Source organism: Chionomys nivalis, chromosome 14 (genome assembly GCF_950005125.1).
Source record: "Chionomys nivalis chromosome 14, mChiNiv1.1, whole genome shotgun sequence".
Classification (NCBI taxonomy): Eukaryota; Metazoa; Chordata; class Mammalia; order Rodentia; family Cricetidae; genus Chionomys; species Chionomys nivalis.
Window position 1 is genome coordinate 68,434,149 of NC_080099.1, and position 15,857 is coordinate 68,450,005.

The 15,857-nt window shown below is 47.5% G+C and overlaps 1 protein-coding gene across 3 annotated transcripts in view; it reads right to left on the reverse strand.

Annotated features, from left to right (window-relative positions):
- Nucleotides 1-15,857, reverse strand: part of Ttc39c (tetratricopeptide repeat domain 39C) — a 91,755-nt gene that overhangs the window by 28,000 nt on the left and 47,898 nt on the right. For all 3 annotated transcript variants that reach the window (XM_057789153.1, XM_057789151.1, XM_057789154.1), the window contains exons 5-6: nt 8,622-8,976; nt 5,651-5,819 (exon numbers count right to left, since the gene is read on the reverse strand). In XM_057789153.1, the coding sequence (XP_057645136.1) occupies nt 5,651-5,819; nt 8,622-8,976 (524 nt within the window). The remainder of the gene's footprint in view (nt 1-5,650; nt 5,820-8,621; nt 8,977-15,857) is intronic.

Below are 15,857 nucleotides of genomic sequence, written 5' to 3' on the forward strand. Positions count from 1 at the left end.
CCACTGCCTCTTACAAGAAACCAACCAACAAGCCGATCCCAACACCGTCCTCACAACTGCACAGGAAGGTTCCAGAAGCAGGGTCACATCTATATGTCTATCTCATCATTTCAAATGTTTGTTCATTTGTGTGCATTCACTGTGTATGTACACACACACACACACACACACACACACAATGTCTGTGAAGGCCAGATGAGGACACAGAATCCCTTGGAGCTGGAGTTACAGAGGGTTGTGAACTCCCTGATGTTCTGGCCATTTCAATTGGCAGCAGACACCATCTCTACTGAAACATGAACTGCCTGACTCAATGGATGACGGTCAGAAGCAGCCTGAACACAGGAGGCTCACTGACAATCCAAACAGACTGACATTCTGTTTACATGTAGGTCATATATGTATGTGACACATACATGTGCAGACATAAAAGATAAAGTCTATGGGGCTGGAGAGATGGTTCGGCATTGGCAGCTTTTCCAAAGGATCCTGCTTCCCAGCTCCTACATGGCTGCTCACAACCATCTGGAACTCTGGTTCCAAGGGTTCTGAGGTCCTCTTTTGGCCTTCTGGGGCACCGCATGCATGTTTGAAACGTCTCCCATATGACTGTTTGGCCTAGAAGCTTCCACTGTCCTCATGCTACAGTGAAGGGCCTGTTAGGCACAGTTTAGTGGGGTCTCCTGTGCTCTCATCCTGGGTCTCCTGGTCACAGCACAGAGCTTCTTTTAAATACATTTGCATTTTGTCTCATTCACAGCTATTTCATTCAGTTCTATACTATCACATCTTTGAAGCAAAGATTTAACTCTGAAGAAATGAAACTCTTTAATAGCACATCAAAATCTCAACACAGACTGTATTCATGGGTTCTGCACTGCGGGTCCCCTATCTGCAGATTCAAATTCAGATTCACATATTTTAATTTGTACCTGTCCACACTTTCCCCTTAAACAAAGCTGTGAAACAGCCATTTAGTTAGCTTCAAACTGCACTGTGCCTCATGGGGTACTGTAGATACGCTAGAGTTTAAAATGTATGGAGACTATGCAAACGCATTTTATAGAAAGGATTTCAGCACTCACTGATTTTGCCTCTTCAGGGGATCCCTGAAGGAACAGACCTTCCAGGGACACGAAGGACCCTGCAAAGGCGTCATTATGTATCTCCTTCAGACACAGGCTTGTAAGAAAGGAGGCGGCTGCTGACCAGCAGATTCCCTTCCCAACATGCAAGGACTCCTCTTGATGGCTTAATCTGCGCAGCATGTCAACCCTGGGCTAGACCAGGATGTAATGGCACTTCAATTGTATTTTAGTAAATAAAGCTTCCCTGAATATCTGAGAGTAAAACAGTCCCACTGGTCAGCCTTACAAACCGGGCAGTGTGACACACACCTTTAATCCCAGTGACCACCCTAGTTTGCCATAGAAATTGGGCGGTGCTTGCCTTTAATCACAGTGGTGCACATCTTTAATCCCAGCCCTAGAGAGGATTATAAAATGGGAGGAAAGGGCTATCAGACACAGTCTCATTCTGAGATTCCTGGAGGCAGGATCGCCACTTCAGTCTGAGGTCGGGTAAGAGCCAGTGGCTGGCTGCTTTACTGTTCGGATCTTCAGGTTGAACCCCAGTTTCTCTCTCTGAGCTTTTATCAATTGTGCTTCACAGGACTTTTACTCTCACCACTAAACACATGACTTTCACAAGTGTGAGCAAGAGTTCCGGGGATGCTTTCAGAGTAAGAGCCCATGCAATGTTAGCATGACAGCTACTCCTCATAGGGTATCTTCTTAAACTTATAGAAAGCTACTTATTGCACACGAATAGTTGGGCATTTATTTAGAGATGAATACGAAAAAGTCCCCATAGCACAGACACTATGAAGACACAAGTATGAGAGCACACACAGAATCAAATACATACATGCGTGTACCACACAAAGCTGACTGTTATACCGAGGAAAAATGTACAAATCAGTATTGTTTAAAGGGAAAAAAGACTAGAGAATCATAAATATAGTTTATTAAAATGTAGACTGTACCTAATACTTTAAAAATAACCATGGGGCTGGAGCTGGCTCAGGGGTTAAAGCATGCATCCTGCTCTCAGAGGACACAAGTTCAATGCCAGCCCCGTCAGGCGGCTCAGTACCACCTGGAACGGTGGCTCCAAGAGCTCTCAAGCCTCCAGCTTCCACGGGCACCAGCACTCATGCATGCACCTGCACACACACAAAATTAAAAGTATTAAACTGAATCTAAAAAATAATCGAGAAAACTTCTCATTGTATCTTAATGGTCTTATACTACTGCGGGTTTAACTGAATGGAGACTGAGTCATCTTCCAGCTCTAGACACAACAGGTAAAGCAGCTGCCCTCGCATCTCAAGGACAGAGCGCAGATGTCCAGGGCATGCTGGGAGTGCTGAGCGCAGATGTCCAGGGCAAGCGGGGAGTGCTGGCCTGCCTGCAATCTCAGCTCCCTGTTTCACATGTGTGAATGTCTGCATATATGTACAAAGGGTATAGTGGAGATAGGACCCACATCCATATACAAAGTTTATTTCTGTTTCACTTGTACCATAATTATATTCACAGACTAACTGTACTAATAATTAAGACCTTTAAGATTTTTTATTCACCCAGCACTCGGGAGGCAGAGGCAGGCGGATCTCTGTGAGTTCGAGGCCAGCCTGATCTCCAAAAAGAAAAAAAAAAAGATTTTTTATTCATAAGAATGCATGTGTGCATGTGTGTGGGTGTCTGAGGAAGGGGTTGTCACAGCTGGAGCTGGAGTTACAGAGGCTGTAAGTCTGCCCTCCATGCAGGGACTAACTCAGGTCCTCTGAGGAAATAGTGCCATCTCACCAGCCCCCGAAGATGGTTATATATCATTAGAGTGCACCTGGGTTCCAATGTGACCCACCACATGGGGTCAGGTGCACGTTCTCTGTCTATAGTCTCATGATGACACTCAGAACTTTTAAGTTTTGCAATGTTTAGATTTTGGATTTTGAAGTTAGGAATGTTCAGCCTGTGCTGTGATAATCCAAGCTACTCAAAGGTGTCAGGCTGGAAACAGCCCACGACAGAGCCCTTGCAGCATGCGGGAGGCCCGAGGTTCAATTCAGAGAAGCACACACCCCCACAGGAACTCATCTTGTACATGGCTTTCATCTCAAAAATATACTTGAAAAGACATACTTAACTTAAAATTTTCTATCTACTTTTTCAATCTTATTTTTCCTGCACAAACGGAAGGGAACAGAGGAACTAGACTCTCTCCCTACAGGCAGGTTCACGTCCCCGATTTAAAGGAAAAGAACACTAGCAAACAGTCCTGAGTGCACAGGAGATGGGTAATGTCTTAGTTACTTCTCTATTTCTGTGACAAAACCCCGAGACCAAGCCAACCTACAAAAGTAAGTACTTGGGGCTGGAGAGATGGCTCAGTGGTTAAGAGCATTGCCGGCTCTTCCAAAGGTCCTGAGTTCAATTCCCAGCAACCACATGGTGGCTCACAACCATCTGTAAAGAGGTCTGGCGCCCTCTTCTGGCCTTCAGGCATACACACAGACAGAATATTGTATACATAATAAATAAATTAATTAATTAAAAAAAAAAAAGTAAGTACTTGACCGAGCTTACGGCTTCGGAGCGTGGGCGGAGCGCGGGCTGAGTGCGGGCAGCTGAGAGCTCACATCTTAGGCAGAATGCTAACTGGGAACAGCACCAGTCTCACAGCTCGCAGCCAGTGACATACCTCCTAATTTTTCCCAGTTTTCCTCACTGGGACCACATATCAAAACATATGAGCCTATGGGGCCATTCACATCCAAACCATCACAAGTCAGAACTGCATTTTAAAAGCAAGAGAAAGAAGGAGAACTCTAACCCCAAGCTCACAAGCTTGAGTACACACAAAATGTTTCAAGATATTGAGATGAAAACTAACTTGGCTACATGCTCAAGTCTGTGGGTATTTCTACTATGCTTCCAAATGATTATCGATATAATCTCAAATCTGGGAACAATGGCACATCGATGGTCTATGATCTCAACACTTATGGAGCCAAGGCAAGAAGACTAAAGTGAACTGAGGACCAGCCTGGGCTGTGCACTGAGTTCCAAGCTGACCTGGGCTGGCTATGTGGCAATCCCTAAAGCATTTTATCTAGAGCAGGGCTCTGGGAAGGAGAATTAAACTTAGAGAGTGAGCTGGGGCACACTCGCTTAGCATGTGCAAGGCCCTGGATGCAATCCCCAGTGCTGCTTCAAGATTTCTCACAGCATCAGAGCCAAACAGGAAGACAAAGTCTGGGGCCTGGAGGTGGTCTCAGCAGGCAGTGAGAGGCACCTGCCATTCAGGTCTCGTGACTGAGACTGAGCTCTAGAAACCACATAAAAGTAGGAGGAGAGAACTGATTCTAGAATGTCCTCTGACTTCCTCACATGCGTGTGCATGTGAACGCAAGTATGCACGCGCGCACACACACACACACATGCACACACACACAATAAAAAAAACTGCAAAGCCCAATATCTTCAGTGAAAGCCAGGGTTAGAGGGCTGTTTTACAGTGTTCAGGTTTAGGAGCCATTGCGTGAGCCACTGCAGGGTTAGAGGGCTGTTTTACAGTGTTCAGGTTTAGGAGCCATTGCGTGAGCCACTGCAAGAGAACGGAGGATTCTGGATGCTTTCTGCATGACACTATACACCGCCAGAACCAACCCTAAACAAGAGAGGAGAAAGGCGAAAACCAAACCTGCCTCGTGCTCAGAAAGCAATGCTCAGCAGAAATCCCCCACCATCCTCCTGGGTTGGTTGGGGCTGACTTCTGACAGATGGAGGGGCACCTAGCTGGGGAGCAGAGAGTGTTACAGGTTGGTTTATTGACAAATATTGGTAAGAAAATGGGTGGTTCCCGCAGCAAGAGCCGCCACCTTCATTCACATGTCTGCAACCTGTTCACTCCCCCAAACCCTCATGCTCCTGAACAATACGAGAGATACAGAGAAGCGGGCCAACACAGCCAGGGCACGGTCTGGATCTCATGGAGCTACCTGAAGTCCTCTTGGATCCCTGTTTCCCTTTTCTGTGACCTGAAGGTGACAGTTTTGTGTCTATTCTCGGGCTGGCTTTGACGAGGGGACTGGACCGTGTGAGGAAAGCCCTCGGCACATACATAAGGGAACTGAGCAGATGAACACATGGGAAAAGCAACGCTCGTTTTAAGGTGACGATTTCATTGTATAAATCAACCATTAGCTAAGATCATTACTAACTCAGAGGAGGAAAAGGTTCTATTTTGTGTCCTGCACCTAAATGATTTCACACTACCCTTGTTCCTTAAACTTAAATATGCCAATCATTCTCATTCTGGAAGACTCGAAGCTTTGCCCCGCCCCCTGAACAGAAGGTAACTGACTAATAACCCAGGCTCCAGTGGTGTCCCGGCACACTAGAGGCGTGCTAGCCAGCAGTGCACTGAAGAGGTGGGGGTGGGGGTGGGGGTGGGGGAGGAACCCACTACTATCCCAGGCTCCAGTGGTGTCCGGCACGCTAGAGGCACGCTAGCTCCAGCGGTGTCTGACACGCTGGAGGCGCACTAGCCAGCAGCACACTGATGAGGCGGGGAAAGTGCCTACCTCTAGTCGCTGGATCCGCCCCTTGAAGAACATGAAGAGGGAGGAGTTGGGATACGCAGCTTCCTTTTTGAGAAGAATCTCCTTAGCTTCGTCCAGGCCGGCTTTGCTGTCACTGCCATCCAAGGCAAAGAATGGGCGGACCACCGTGTGGTACCACAACAGAGCTAATCTGCAGGGAGGCAGGGAGAGAGAGGCCGTGAGAGAAGGGTTCCCTGAGATGCTTTCTGTTCTCAAAATAAAAACTAGCATGTGCTCTTCCAAGGCGGACTTTCCCAATGAAATCTTTCTAAGCGACATTCCAAAAAGTACAATCAAAATGCTTCCCCATTTTTACTTTCGCCAGTATCTGGAAAACGGCTACTTTAGCATGAGATGTCAACCAGTTGTTCCCTATGCATTTGACAAGAAGAGAAAAACACAGCAGATGCACCTGGCTCTTCTAAGCTTCCAGATGCGTCGTTACTAACAGAAGCACCTGGATTGTACCTCACTGTCCTGTGCACAAGCTGGAGACATCACCAGTCACCACCAATTTATTGTCTCTTTGTAATAAAAGCTTTTACAGTCTGTAGAAGTAAAAATATGTGTTCATAAAAGTCAGCCTACAGGCCAGCTGTGGTGGTGCACACCTTTAATCCCAGCACTTGGGAGGCAGAGACAGGCAGAATTCTGTTTGTTCCAGACCAGCCTGTTTTATATAGCGAAGGCTACATAGTGAGACCCTACACATCATATATACCTGGTCCAAGTCACAGGCTCTAGACACAAATGTACAATCCACTGCCACAGATCTTAAATAAGCATTAAAATAACTGAGAAGAACAAATCAAAGGCCCCTTTCCCAGCCTTTGAAGATGTTAAACAATATAAAAATATACATTGTTTAAAAGTCTCCAAGTTCAAGTTAGTTAACTAAACTAGGTACACAGAGAGTAAAATCACTGAGACCTGCTGTGATGAACATATATAAGCATTTAACCAGCACATCAAATATTTTCATGTGAATGTCACAGCTAGGGCACTGGTAAATCTAAGCCCCTTATATTAATTTGCCGGATTAATTTCAATCCCTTTTTCAGAGATAAACACAAAACAATACTAAGCCGTAGGCAAGACATGGTCACAAGTTACCAACCCGCTAATGACACTCTTAGTAAAGGGTACTGCTGCACAGTCCAGTGCTGGGACAGGCGGGGGCAAAGCTATTTTCATGATTTTTACATAGCTTTCACCCCTTCATTGCTAACGTGTAGAACTGCATCTCATTGAGGTCTTGTATAAATGACATTGCAGAGTAGGGAGAAATTTTTGCCAAGATGGTGTCACATCAGAGAAACAGGACCCCAGGACCTGTCGAGCAGCTCAGACTGAGGAGAGAGGTTATTTTCCAGATTGAGATTTTAAAGATTTGTTTCTTTTTATGTATATGGGTGTGTTTTGCCTGTGTGCATGTTAAGTGCATCATATGTATGTAGTACCCAAAGAGGCCAGGAGAGGGCATCAGATCCCCTGGTCCTGGACTCACAGAGGTTGTGAGCTGCCATGTGGGTGCTGAGAACAAAACCTGAAGTCTCTGTAAGAGCAACAAGTGATCTTACTGCTGAGCCATCATCTCTCCAGCCCATGAAGAAATTTTAAAATCATATCTCTTTTTAACATTTTAGTGACTTTCATTTTAATATGGCTCAACTTAGTGGGATATTAGGAGATAAACTACATATGCTATACCAATGAACTGGAATCATCCAGGAAGATTGCCCAACAACACCTATATTCTTTGTAAGGACAAAAGTCTCAGAACCACACAAAATTAGATGTTATAAATTCAAGTAAAACCAGAAGTGTGCAACTGAGAGACTGTGGTAAAGGCACACAAGTCCTCATGAAATCACAGAGGTTGGACATTTAAAAGACTGAGCTTGGCTGGCCGGTTGTGGCCATGGTTGAAGATGTGTCGTACTTGTTTACGCTGTAGAACATCTGTTGAATGATGCAAAATGTGCTGCGTTCCTTTATGCTGCATTTGTTTCATGTGAAGCTGTGTTACTGTGCCTGCCTAAAACGTTTGATTGGCCTAATAAAGAGCTAAACGGCCAATAGCAAGGCAGGAGCAAGGCTACAGGGGGTCGCCAGTCAGAAGAAAGGAAGAGAAGAGAGGAGCAAGAAAAGAAAAGAGAGGAAGATGCCAGGGGACAGCAACCCAGCCACACAGCCAGCCACGAAGTAAGAATAAGCAAAGGTATAGAGAACAGAGAAAGGTAAAAGCCTGGAGGCAGGGTAATTTAAGTTCAGAAAAGCTAGCTAGAAACGAGCCAAGTGAAGGCTGGACATTCATAAGTAATAATAAGTTTCCGTGTGGTTATCTGGGAGCTGGGTGGTGGGACCCCAAAGCATAAAAAGAACCAACTACACTCGCAAGCGAAATAGCTTTGTTGGGTAAGTGCTCACCTCCCAAGAATGCGAACCTAAGCTCAGTCCCCAGAACCACAGAAATATGGACCTGGTAGCCAGCACATGCTTGCAGTGTCAGTGCTGGGGAGGTGCAGGCAGGGGCATCCCTGGCATCAGCCTAGACTACCTCGTCAGTTCTAAGCCAGTGACAGATGCTGTCTCAAAGGAGCCTGTCCTGTCTCTGAGAATGACACCCAAGGTCGCTTTTGGTCTCCATGTACTGTGCATGTGTATCCCCCATATACAAACACACACATATGTGTGCGTGAACATGTATGCACACACAAAGATAAGGAAATAACAAATACAGGATTCCGGGGACTTAAGAGCGTCCCAGCTCTCCGGCTAACATGATTATGTCACCAGCAGCACAGAATACGCTCCTTGACAATGCACGACAGGAACAGCATTCTTATCAACCAACAAGCATTTCCCTGAAGTTTCTTTTAAAGTTCTCACTGCTGTTTACTTACTTTCAATACTATATTATCTACCAAAGCATTGCAATATAGCTACTCACGTAGCTAAAGGGGCCTTCATGTCCTTACTTTCGCTTGCATACGTCAGTGAAGAAAGGCCCTGTAGGCGGTCTCCAGGAAACCCCAGCAGGTTGATGATTTTGAGCAGGTTTGGGGGCACCATGGATATGCAAAGGTGAAAAAGGCCATATCCAAAGCTGACAGCACCTTTCAGTCTGTTTAGGGACTCCTCAGTCACCCCTTCAGCCACTAGGTGATTATCGTTTGCGGCATCAGAAGATAAGGGCTCTTCTGCTAGCTTCTTCTGATACAGCTCCTGAAGGGCGTTGATGTCCACATAGCACTTATTGTAAATCTTCCAGGCTTTCCTAAGGATCCACCCACCTTTGATATAAGCTGTGAAGAGAAGGGGAGAGAGGGATTCAAAACTCAGCACCAGCGTTTGCATTCATGTAACGATACAGGACAGTTAGAAAGGAGCTGGGGGGAAGCAAACACTTGAAAACACACATGTATTAGCTGTCACTGTACCACACCTGCTTCATGGAACCTCCACACTTCCTATTTACAGTCAATGCTCTTTTAACACAGAGTGTGGCCACTGTAAGAACCATGCAGGCTCTGTTTGTTACTGCTGTTATCCAATTCTTCAAATGGAGGGAGGGAGGGTGGACAAGGGAGGGAAGGAGGGAGGGAAGCGGGCAGAAGGGAAGGACTGTCCAAACCCCATTCCCCCAGTCTTCTGTGAACCCCACTGCTTCCCTGAATAAGGTGATAATTCCTGGCAGACCTTTGCACACTCTTGTATTTCTCTCCCCTGTATTTTCATTCCTCAAAGAAAAGTTCTTAGTCTAATCCATGGCTAACTTTGTGCCTACACACTGAGCGAGGTGTCTTGCAAAAAAGTATTAACAGGCAAACAAAATGATTAATTCATATCTAGGTCAAAATGCCAATGCATCACTCAAAAAGTCACTCATGTTAATGCAGACATGCAAAGAGTGCCCACAATTCCTCTGATGCTTCCTGTGTGCTAAGAGTGGTTTTCATCTGATCTCTCCATGGCAAAGGCTGCGGTTCACAACTCTCCCAGTCTGGAGACATCTACAGTGAGGAGGGTGACAGAGACCCTCTAGAGAACACCCCACACACGAGACTTCCAGGTGAAGAGGGTGACAGAGACCCTCTAGAAAACATCCCCCACACACGATACTTCCAAGTGGTAGGCGAGACAAGGAGTCACTGCCCAAGGCCCCTTGGTTCCTCCCCTCAGGCCCTCAGCTCCCTGCTGCTCCTCTGCCCCAGAGCACATTTCTACCTTCAGGTGGGGAGTGGGTTTATCTGTGCTCGTCTGAGAGCATCTTCATGTCTGGGAAAAAAGGCTTCCTGGCAGGAATTTTCAGAGCCAAGTTCTCTTGAGACAACAGAGAAGCTTATTGGCCTGGCCCCATTATCAATGGGAAATTACTGCTCTGACCTCCATGAACCATGGCAAACCTGACCTGACAAAAGCTGGCAGAGAATGTGCACTTTAGACAACAATAATGTCAGAAGTGCATGGTAGCAAATAAAATCGGATCTGTAACTCAGTACTGGAATTGAGAGGGAGCTAAGATATGGGTGTGCAGAAAAGAATGAGCTCACGCCCTGCCTGCCATCCTAAAGATCTGCCCACCGTGTGCACCCCTGGCTAGGTAGAAAGCTCAGATTTCAGAAGATCTGGCTCAGGAAGACTGGAATGTGGGGACGTGTGGCAGGGGATACCTAAAGAATTGGCCTCCTGTAATAAAGCTGGGCCTGAGGGCTCTGAGGAGAGGGTCTTCGTGCTAACATTTCTTTCGTGTCTTCAGTCAATGCTGAAGAAAGCATGCCCTTGGGATTCCTGAGAGCGGCAACCACTGGAACCTGCGCTTGGTCCCGTCTACACTTTGGCCCAGGCTTCCTTCACTTTGGAGGATGTCCCACATCCTGTTGTCACAAACCACACACACTGTGGCTGTGGCTGTCCTGTGGGTATTTTGCATGGGGTGTCCTAGAAGCTAAGCAGACCAATTTTCCAACAAAGGATCCTGTACTTCCTATGGAATCACAATGAACATTCTGAAGGGTGAACATTCTGGAGTCTTTGTCCATTTAAATGAACAGGGTGAGGATAAAGAAGTCAAACTAAGTAGTCTGGGCCAGTGAGACGGCTCAGAGATAAAGGTCCCTGCTCTGAGCCTGAGGTAGAAGGAAAGAACTGATTCCTGCGAGCTGTCCTCAGATCCCCACAGGCACTGGGACATGCACTTCTCCGTCCCTTGCATAAGCAGAATAAATAAATGTAGTAACAAACGTAAAGACCCAAAGCCTGGCTAAATTCCTCATTATTCCTACTTAATTCAACTGGACAGCACTTACTCCATGTCAGACACTGCCTCGGTAAACCCAGGGGGAAACCCGTGCTCTCCAATCTTCTCCAGGAGCTGCACAGACGGTCCTGCCACCGCCTGAACAAATCCTGAGCTTAGGAGTGAAACGCTCCTTTTGACTTCAACATTCACTTTTCCCACGTAACAAGTACCTAAATGTCTCCTTCCTCCTCGCTTCATCACTATGTGGGGAACTGAAAACGGAAAACTTAGCTCCACTTACCCGGTGTTTCCCTTATTAAAGTAGAATCTTCATTTATAAGAAAGTAGCATTTAAGATGAGGAGGACAGGGGACAAGGAGGGTACAAAGGTGGAGCTGCGGCCAATCATGTCTAGTCAAGGGATAATCTGGACAGCTAAAGAAACCTGAGCAATGTCCAAACTTGGGAGTGAGGGGAAAGTGAACTTTGACCTCCAGATCCCAGCGGAGGAATGAGAGAAAAGCCAGCAGCGACAGTAACCAACAGAAAAATCCATCAACTCCAGTCCACATAGAACTCAGTCAATAAACCAAACTGAATACTGCCAATGAAAATCCCATTCTTATCGAACAAAAATACACGAATTTCATGCCTAAGGTAACACACTGGCCTCAGCGTCTGTGAGGATAAAGTATAGTGTGGCACGCACGCACATGCGCGCACACACACAGACACTTGGGGAGCTTTAACTTGAGCCAGGAAAATTAAAACTTCAAGAGCTTGCTGGACTAGTCAAGACTAGAAACTCAAATGCATGCAAAACAAAGCTAACACACAGAAGGAAATCCGCTTCAAGAAGCTGTGCTGGGACAGGCTGCCCAGGACTCCCTCCTCCCTCCCTAGCACCATGGCTTCTGCGGGAGGCCACCTAAGCAACTGGGCAGATTGTGCAGCAGGAGGATGCAGCTGGCTTTAGGCACCAACTCCACAGGGGAGAGGCTCTGCTTGGGGGAAATGTTGGACTACCTATAACCTGGCAATGCCCCCAAAGAACCACTTCCCTCCAGCCATCAGAGAACACAGCTTTCCAGGCCCACGCGGCATGACCTTCCCCCCGCTACTCTGAAAGGGCAGATATAAACATTCAGCCCGAGAAGGCGGAAGAGCAGGAAACCACAGAGCATTTGCCCTCCCCATGAGGGGCAGCATCAATCAGCGGGGAGATGGGGGAAGGTCAGGAAGCCTCACCACACATGGGAGTGGAAATCCTTGCTGGAAGAGTAACTTCTTAGAAACCAAAAGCATCCCGTTATACCACATTGACCTTGGAAAGAATCACTACGGCTGGCAAGGTCACCTGCCTCAGGGGCCCCAGAGTGCAGATGAGTGAGGCTAACCTTCCCCAGACTCAGGCAGCAGACCTTGAAGGAAAAACGCTGATTTACTGTGTGTGAGCATGTGTGCATCAGTGTGTATGCTTGTGCATGTATCTCAGTGATTGTGGGAAGGTGTGTGTTACGTGAGCACGTACATGTGAAGGCCAGAGGATACCCCTGGTACTGTTTCTCAGGAAAACAGCCTGGAGCTTGCTGAGTAGGTGATCGGGTGGCTAACGGGCCTCTGATGTCGCCTGCCCTCCAGAGCATCACAGCTGGGAAGAGTGAGACTCCATGCCCAGATGCCCAGCTTTACATGTGGACTCTGGGGACAGAACTCAAGTCCTCATGCTTATGAGACAAGCACTTTGCCAAACAACTTGTCTTTCCAGAAGAACAGGTGACGTCATTGTCGCCAGGCAGCCCAGACTCCGTTCCTGGTGGCATCGCCCTCCATTCCTCTCCCATCTACAGAGTGTACACTCACCGCGTGCTAGGGAGTGGCACCCATCATGCATCCAAGGCTAGGTCTTGACGGTCTTATCCTCCTGCCCCAGCCTCCAAAGTGCTGGGACTGGAGACGAGCAGTTTGCCCCCTTCCGGTCTGGCCCAGTCTCTAACTGCAGAGGGACAGAGCAGAGACCCTTGGCCTTCCTCTTAGCTCAGAACCACTTGTTCCTGGCGCAACCTCTCTAAGTCCGCGCCTGCTGGTCACATGGTCACAGCTTTCCAGGTTAGAACTTCCTCCTCCTTTCCCCCTGCTAAACCCTCGGTTCTCATGTGAAGATTCGCCCTCCTTCATCTCTGGACGGCCGTCATATCGCAGGGCCAGACTCTGAGGAAGTGCTAAAACACACGGGCCAGAGGAAAACAGATCAACAGTCCCTACCCTTGGGAACTTAGAGTCTGACAGTGAAACAGGCCCAGAAATGAAACGCAGATCACTGGTGACAGTTGCTCACTTGGCCACACACAAGGTCCCCTCTCAGCACCCAGACAGGACTGATGAGGAAAGGGGAGGCCTTGGCCACACACAAGGTTCCCCTCTCAGCACCCAGACAGGACTGTTGAGGAAAGGGGAGGCCTTGGCCACTCCTGAAGAGGCAAGAGGTGAACCAAGACACAAGCTGCCAAGGCCGTTTCAAAGAACCTTGAGGAATGAGCACAGAGGATGCTGGGAGGGGCGGGTGCTGACCTGCCAACTGTGAAAGGGACTTGGCTCTACCTTGTGACACAGGCCAGCTAAGTGTCCAAAGTAGAGGCGTGACACAGTCTATAAGGACAGCTCCAGCAGCAGGGGGTGGGTTAATGACACTGAGAGCAGAGACCACATCTTGGAGGGAGCAGGGACACCTGCACTGTGGGGCTACGAGGAGGCTAAGAGGAGGCGCTGGGACAGTCAGTTGGACTGTGGGGGGGAGGGTTGAGAGGAAGTCACAGCAGAGCTCAGTGACAAAGTAGGAAGATGTGATTGTCGCCCTGGAAAGGGAAGAAAAGGCCAGGAAAGCCATCTGAGCCACTATGCCAAGAACACAGTGACCAGTCAACAAGGCTAACCACAAACGGAACAAGGAAATAAAACCAGGAGGGAGTGCTGCATGATGGGTTTCCAACAACCTCTTTCTACAGAGTCATATACGCACTGCAGAAGGAGGGAAAGTGCCTCGGATTGCAGGTACAAAGATGTGGGGTCACATTGGAGCGTGGCGGGAGAGGAAGCAAGGCAGACACAAGTGCTCTTACAAAGCTGGCCTCACCCCACTCTGGCCAGTGTGTGCCCACTGCTCAGAAGGAAGAGCTCTGAAGCTAGATGAAATTACCTGGCACAAGCGAGAAGGAAACACGGAACAAAAGGGGGTGCGTACAGGCCTGGGAAGTCAGTGTGCAGAGAGAGGGAGGGAGGCAGCTTTTTAAAAGCTGCCTAGCGCATGCGCACAGGGGGTTGGTGTGACTACATCATATGCAGATGATGCCGATGATGAGCTCACGCATGCGTGCAGGGGTTTAGCTGGGTCATACGTGGATGGAACCATGCATGAATGCACATGGGTCACGTAGGGGGGGCAGCTTTAACATTCAAGCATCTCCATGCCCAAGGGCCTGTCTGCACATGCATGGCTCTAGAACCCAGAAGTGCAGGCTTATTTGTGACTGAATAATCACACTAGAGGTTTGTGGTTTTATTCTTGTCTATAAATGTATCCATCTAGAATGATGGTACATGCCTGTAATCCCAGGCAGGAGGATGATGAATTGTGGGCTAACCTGAGCTACAGAATGAGACCCAGCTCAGAAAAGCAGAGCACACCCGTGGGGGTCTTGAGTACCCCCTCAGTACCCCCTCAGGGCTCGGGATAGGATGTCTATGGCAAGCGAAGATCAGAGGGTAAAACAATTAACTCAAGGACATCACATCTAGTGTTCTTTAGTCCTTTGTGTGAAGAGAGCAAGGGCTGATCTCTGCCAGGTTTCTAGTCTTTACAGTCATAGTTGGAAAATTCCATACGCAAGGACAATGACACTATACACATCAAAATCCACAGATAGGTGGCACGACCCAGGGAAGAGCCAACACTCAAGGGGAAGTACCTGACATCCCAAACCTTTAGATAAAGATGCCAAGCATCCTGAACCCTGGATCCACCCATTCTCACCAATCTCTTCTGTGCTGAGCAGCTTTTGGGGGCGCCCAGGTTTGTTTGTTAGCAAAAGTGGGGCATGGCTACCTTCTTACTCGGTGCCTGTCTTCTTTAAACAATTTCTATGTGTGGTCTGTTAGCAGGTAATTTTGTGGGATTGTCTCTATGTAAATTTGACTGTTAGAACAAAGAGTGAATATTATCTCTCTAAAGCCTCATGGTGTGGGGGATGGGAAGGCTACACCGCTGAGGTGTTTTCGGAATGAATCCCATTTTGAAGGGAGAAACACCATGATTCCAAAAGATTTTGCAGAATCGACAGTGACTTTTCCAAAAGACAAGTGTTCCCGCAGATCTGCTCCAGAAGTTGTCCACTTGTGGGCCTGCCTTTATCAATCTGTCAGCTGTACATTTACTGTATGGTCTTGTAGGCTCCAACACAGACCCAAAGCAAGGACAAACCTCAGCAGTGAAGCGAGGAATTATTGTGTGATGCTCACTGTTGCCTATGTCTGTTTACTGTTCAGAGCAAATGAACAACTGCCAGTCCAGGGCTGTTAGCCTATGAGAATTTCTGTTCAGATTCAGTATCTCCTTTAATAAATCATAAAAACTGAGAGTCCTGTCAAATGCTGTGATAGGCAGGATTAAACATTACCCTAGTCAGCACACGAGGAGAAGGGGAAGCAGAGCCCAGAAAGGAATCCTGTGAGGTGGATGGAATAACCACAGCCCCACAGTAAAGGACCCGCTTAGCTCAGGGAAGCCCTGGGCATCAGCCCTATGTCACCATATGATTTATGAGTTAAAAGTGAAATAGATTCCACTCCCCTAATAAACCAAAAGTAAAACAAACAAAAGAAAAGCATGTACAACAAAGAACACACAAATGCCACAAAAACTAGTTAAGTACGCCATAGCTCATCTGC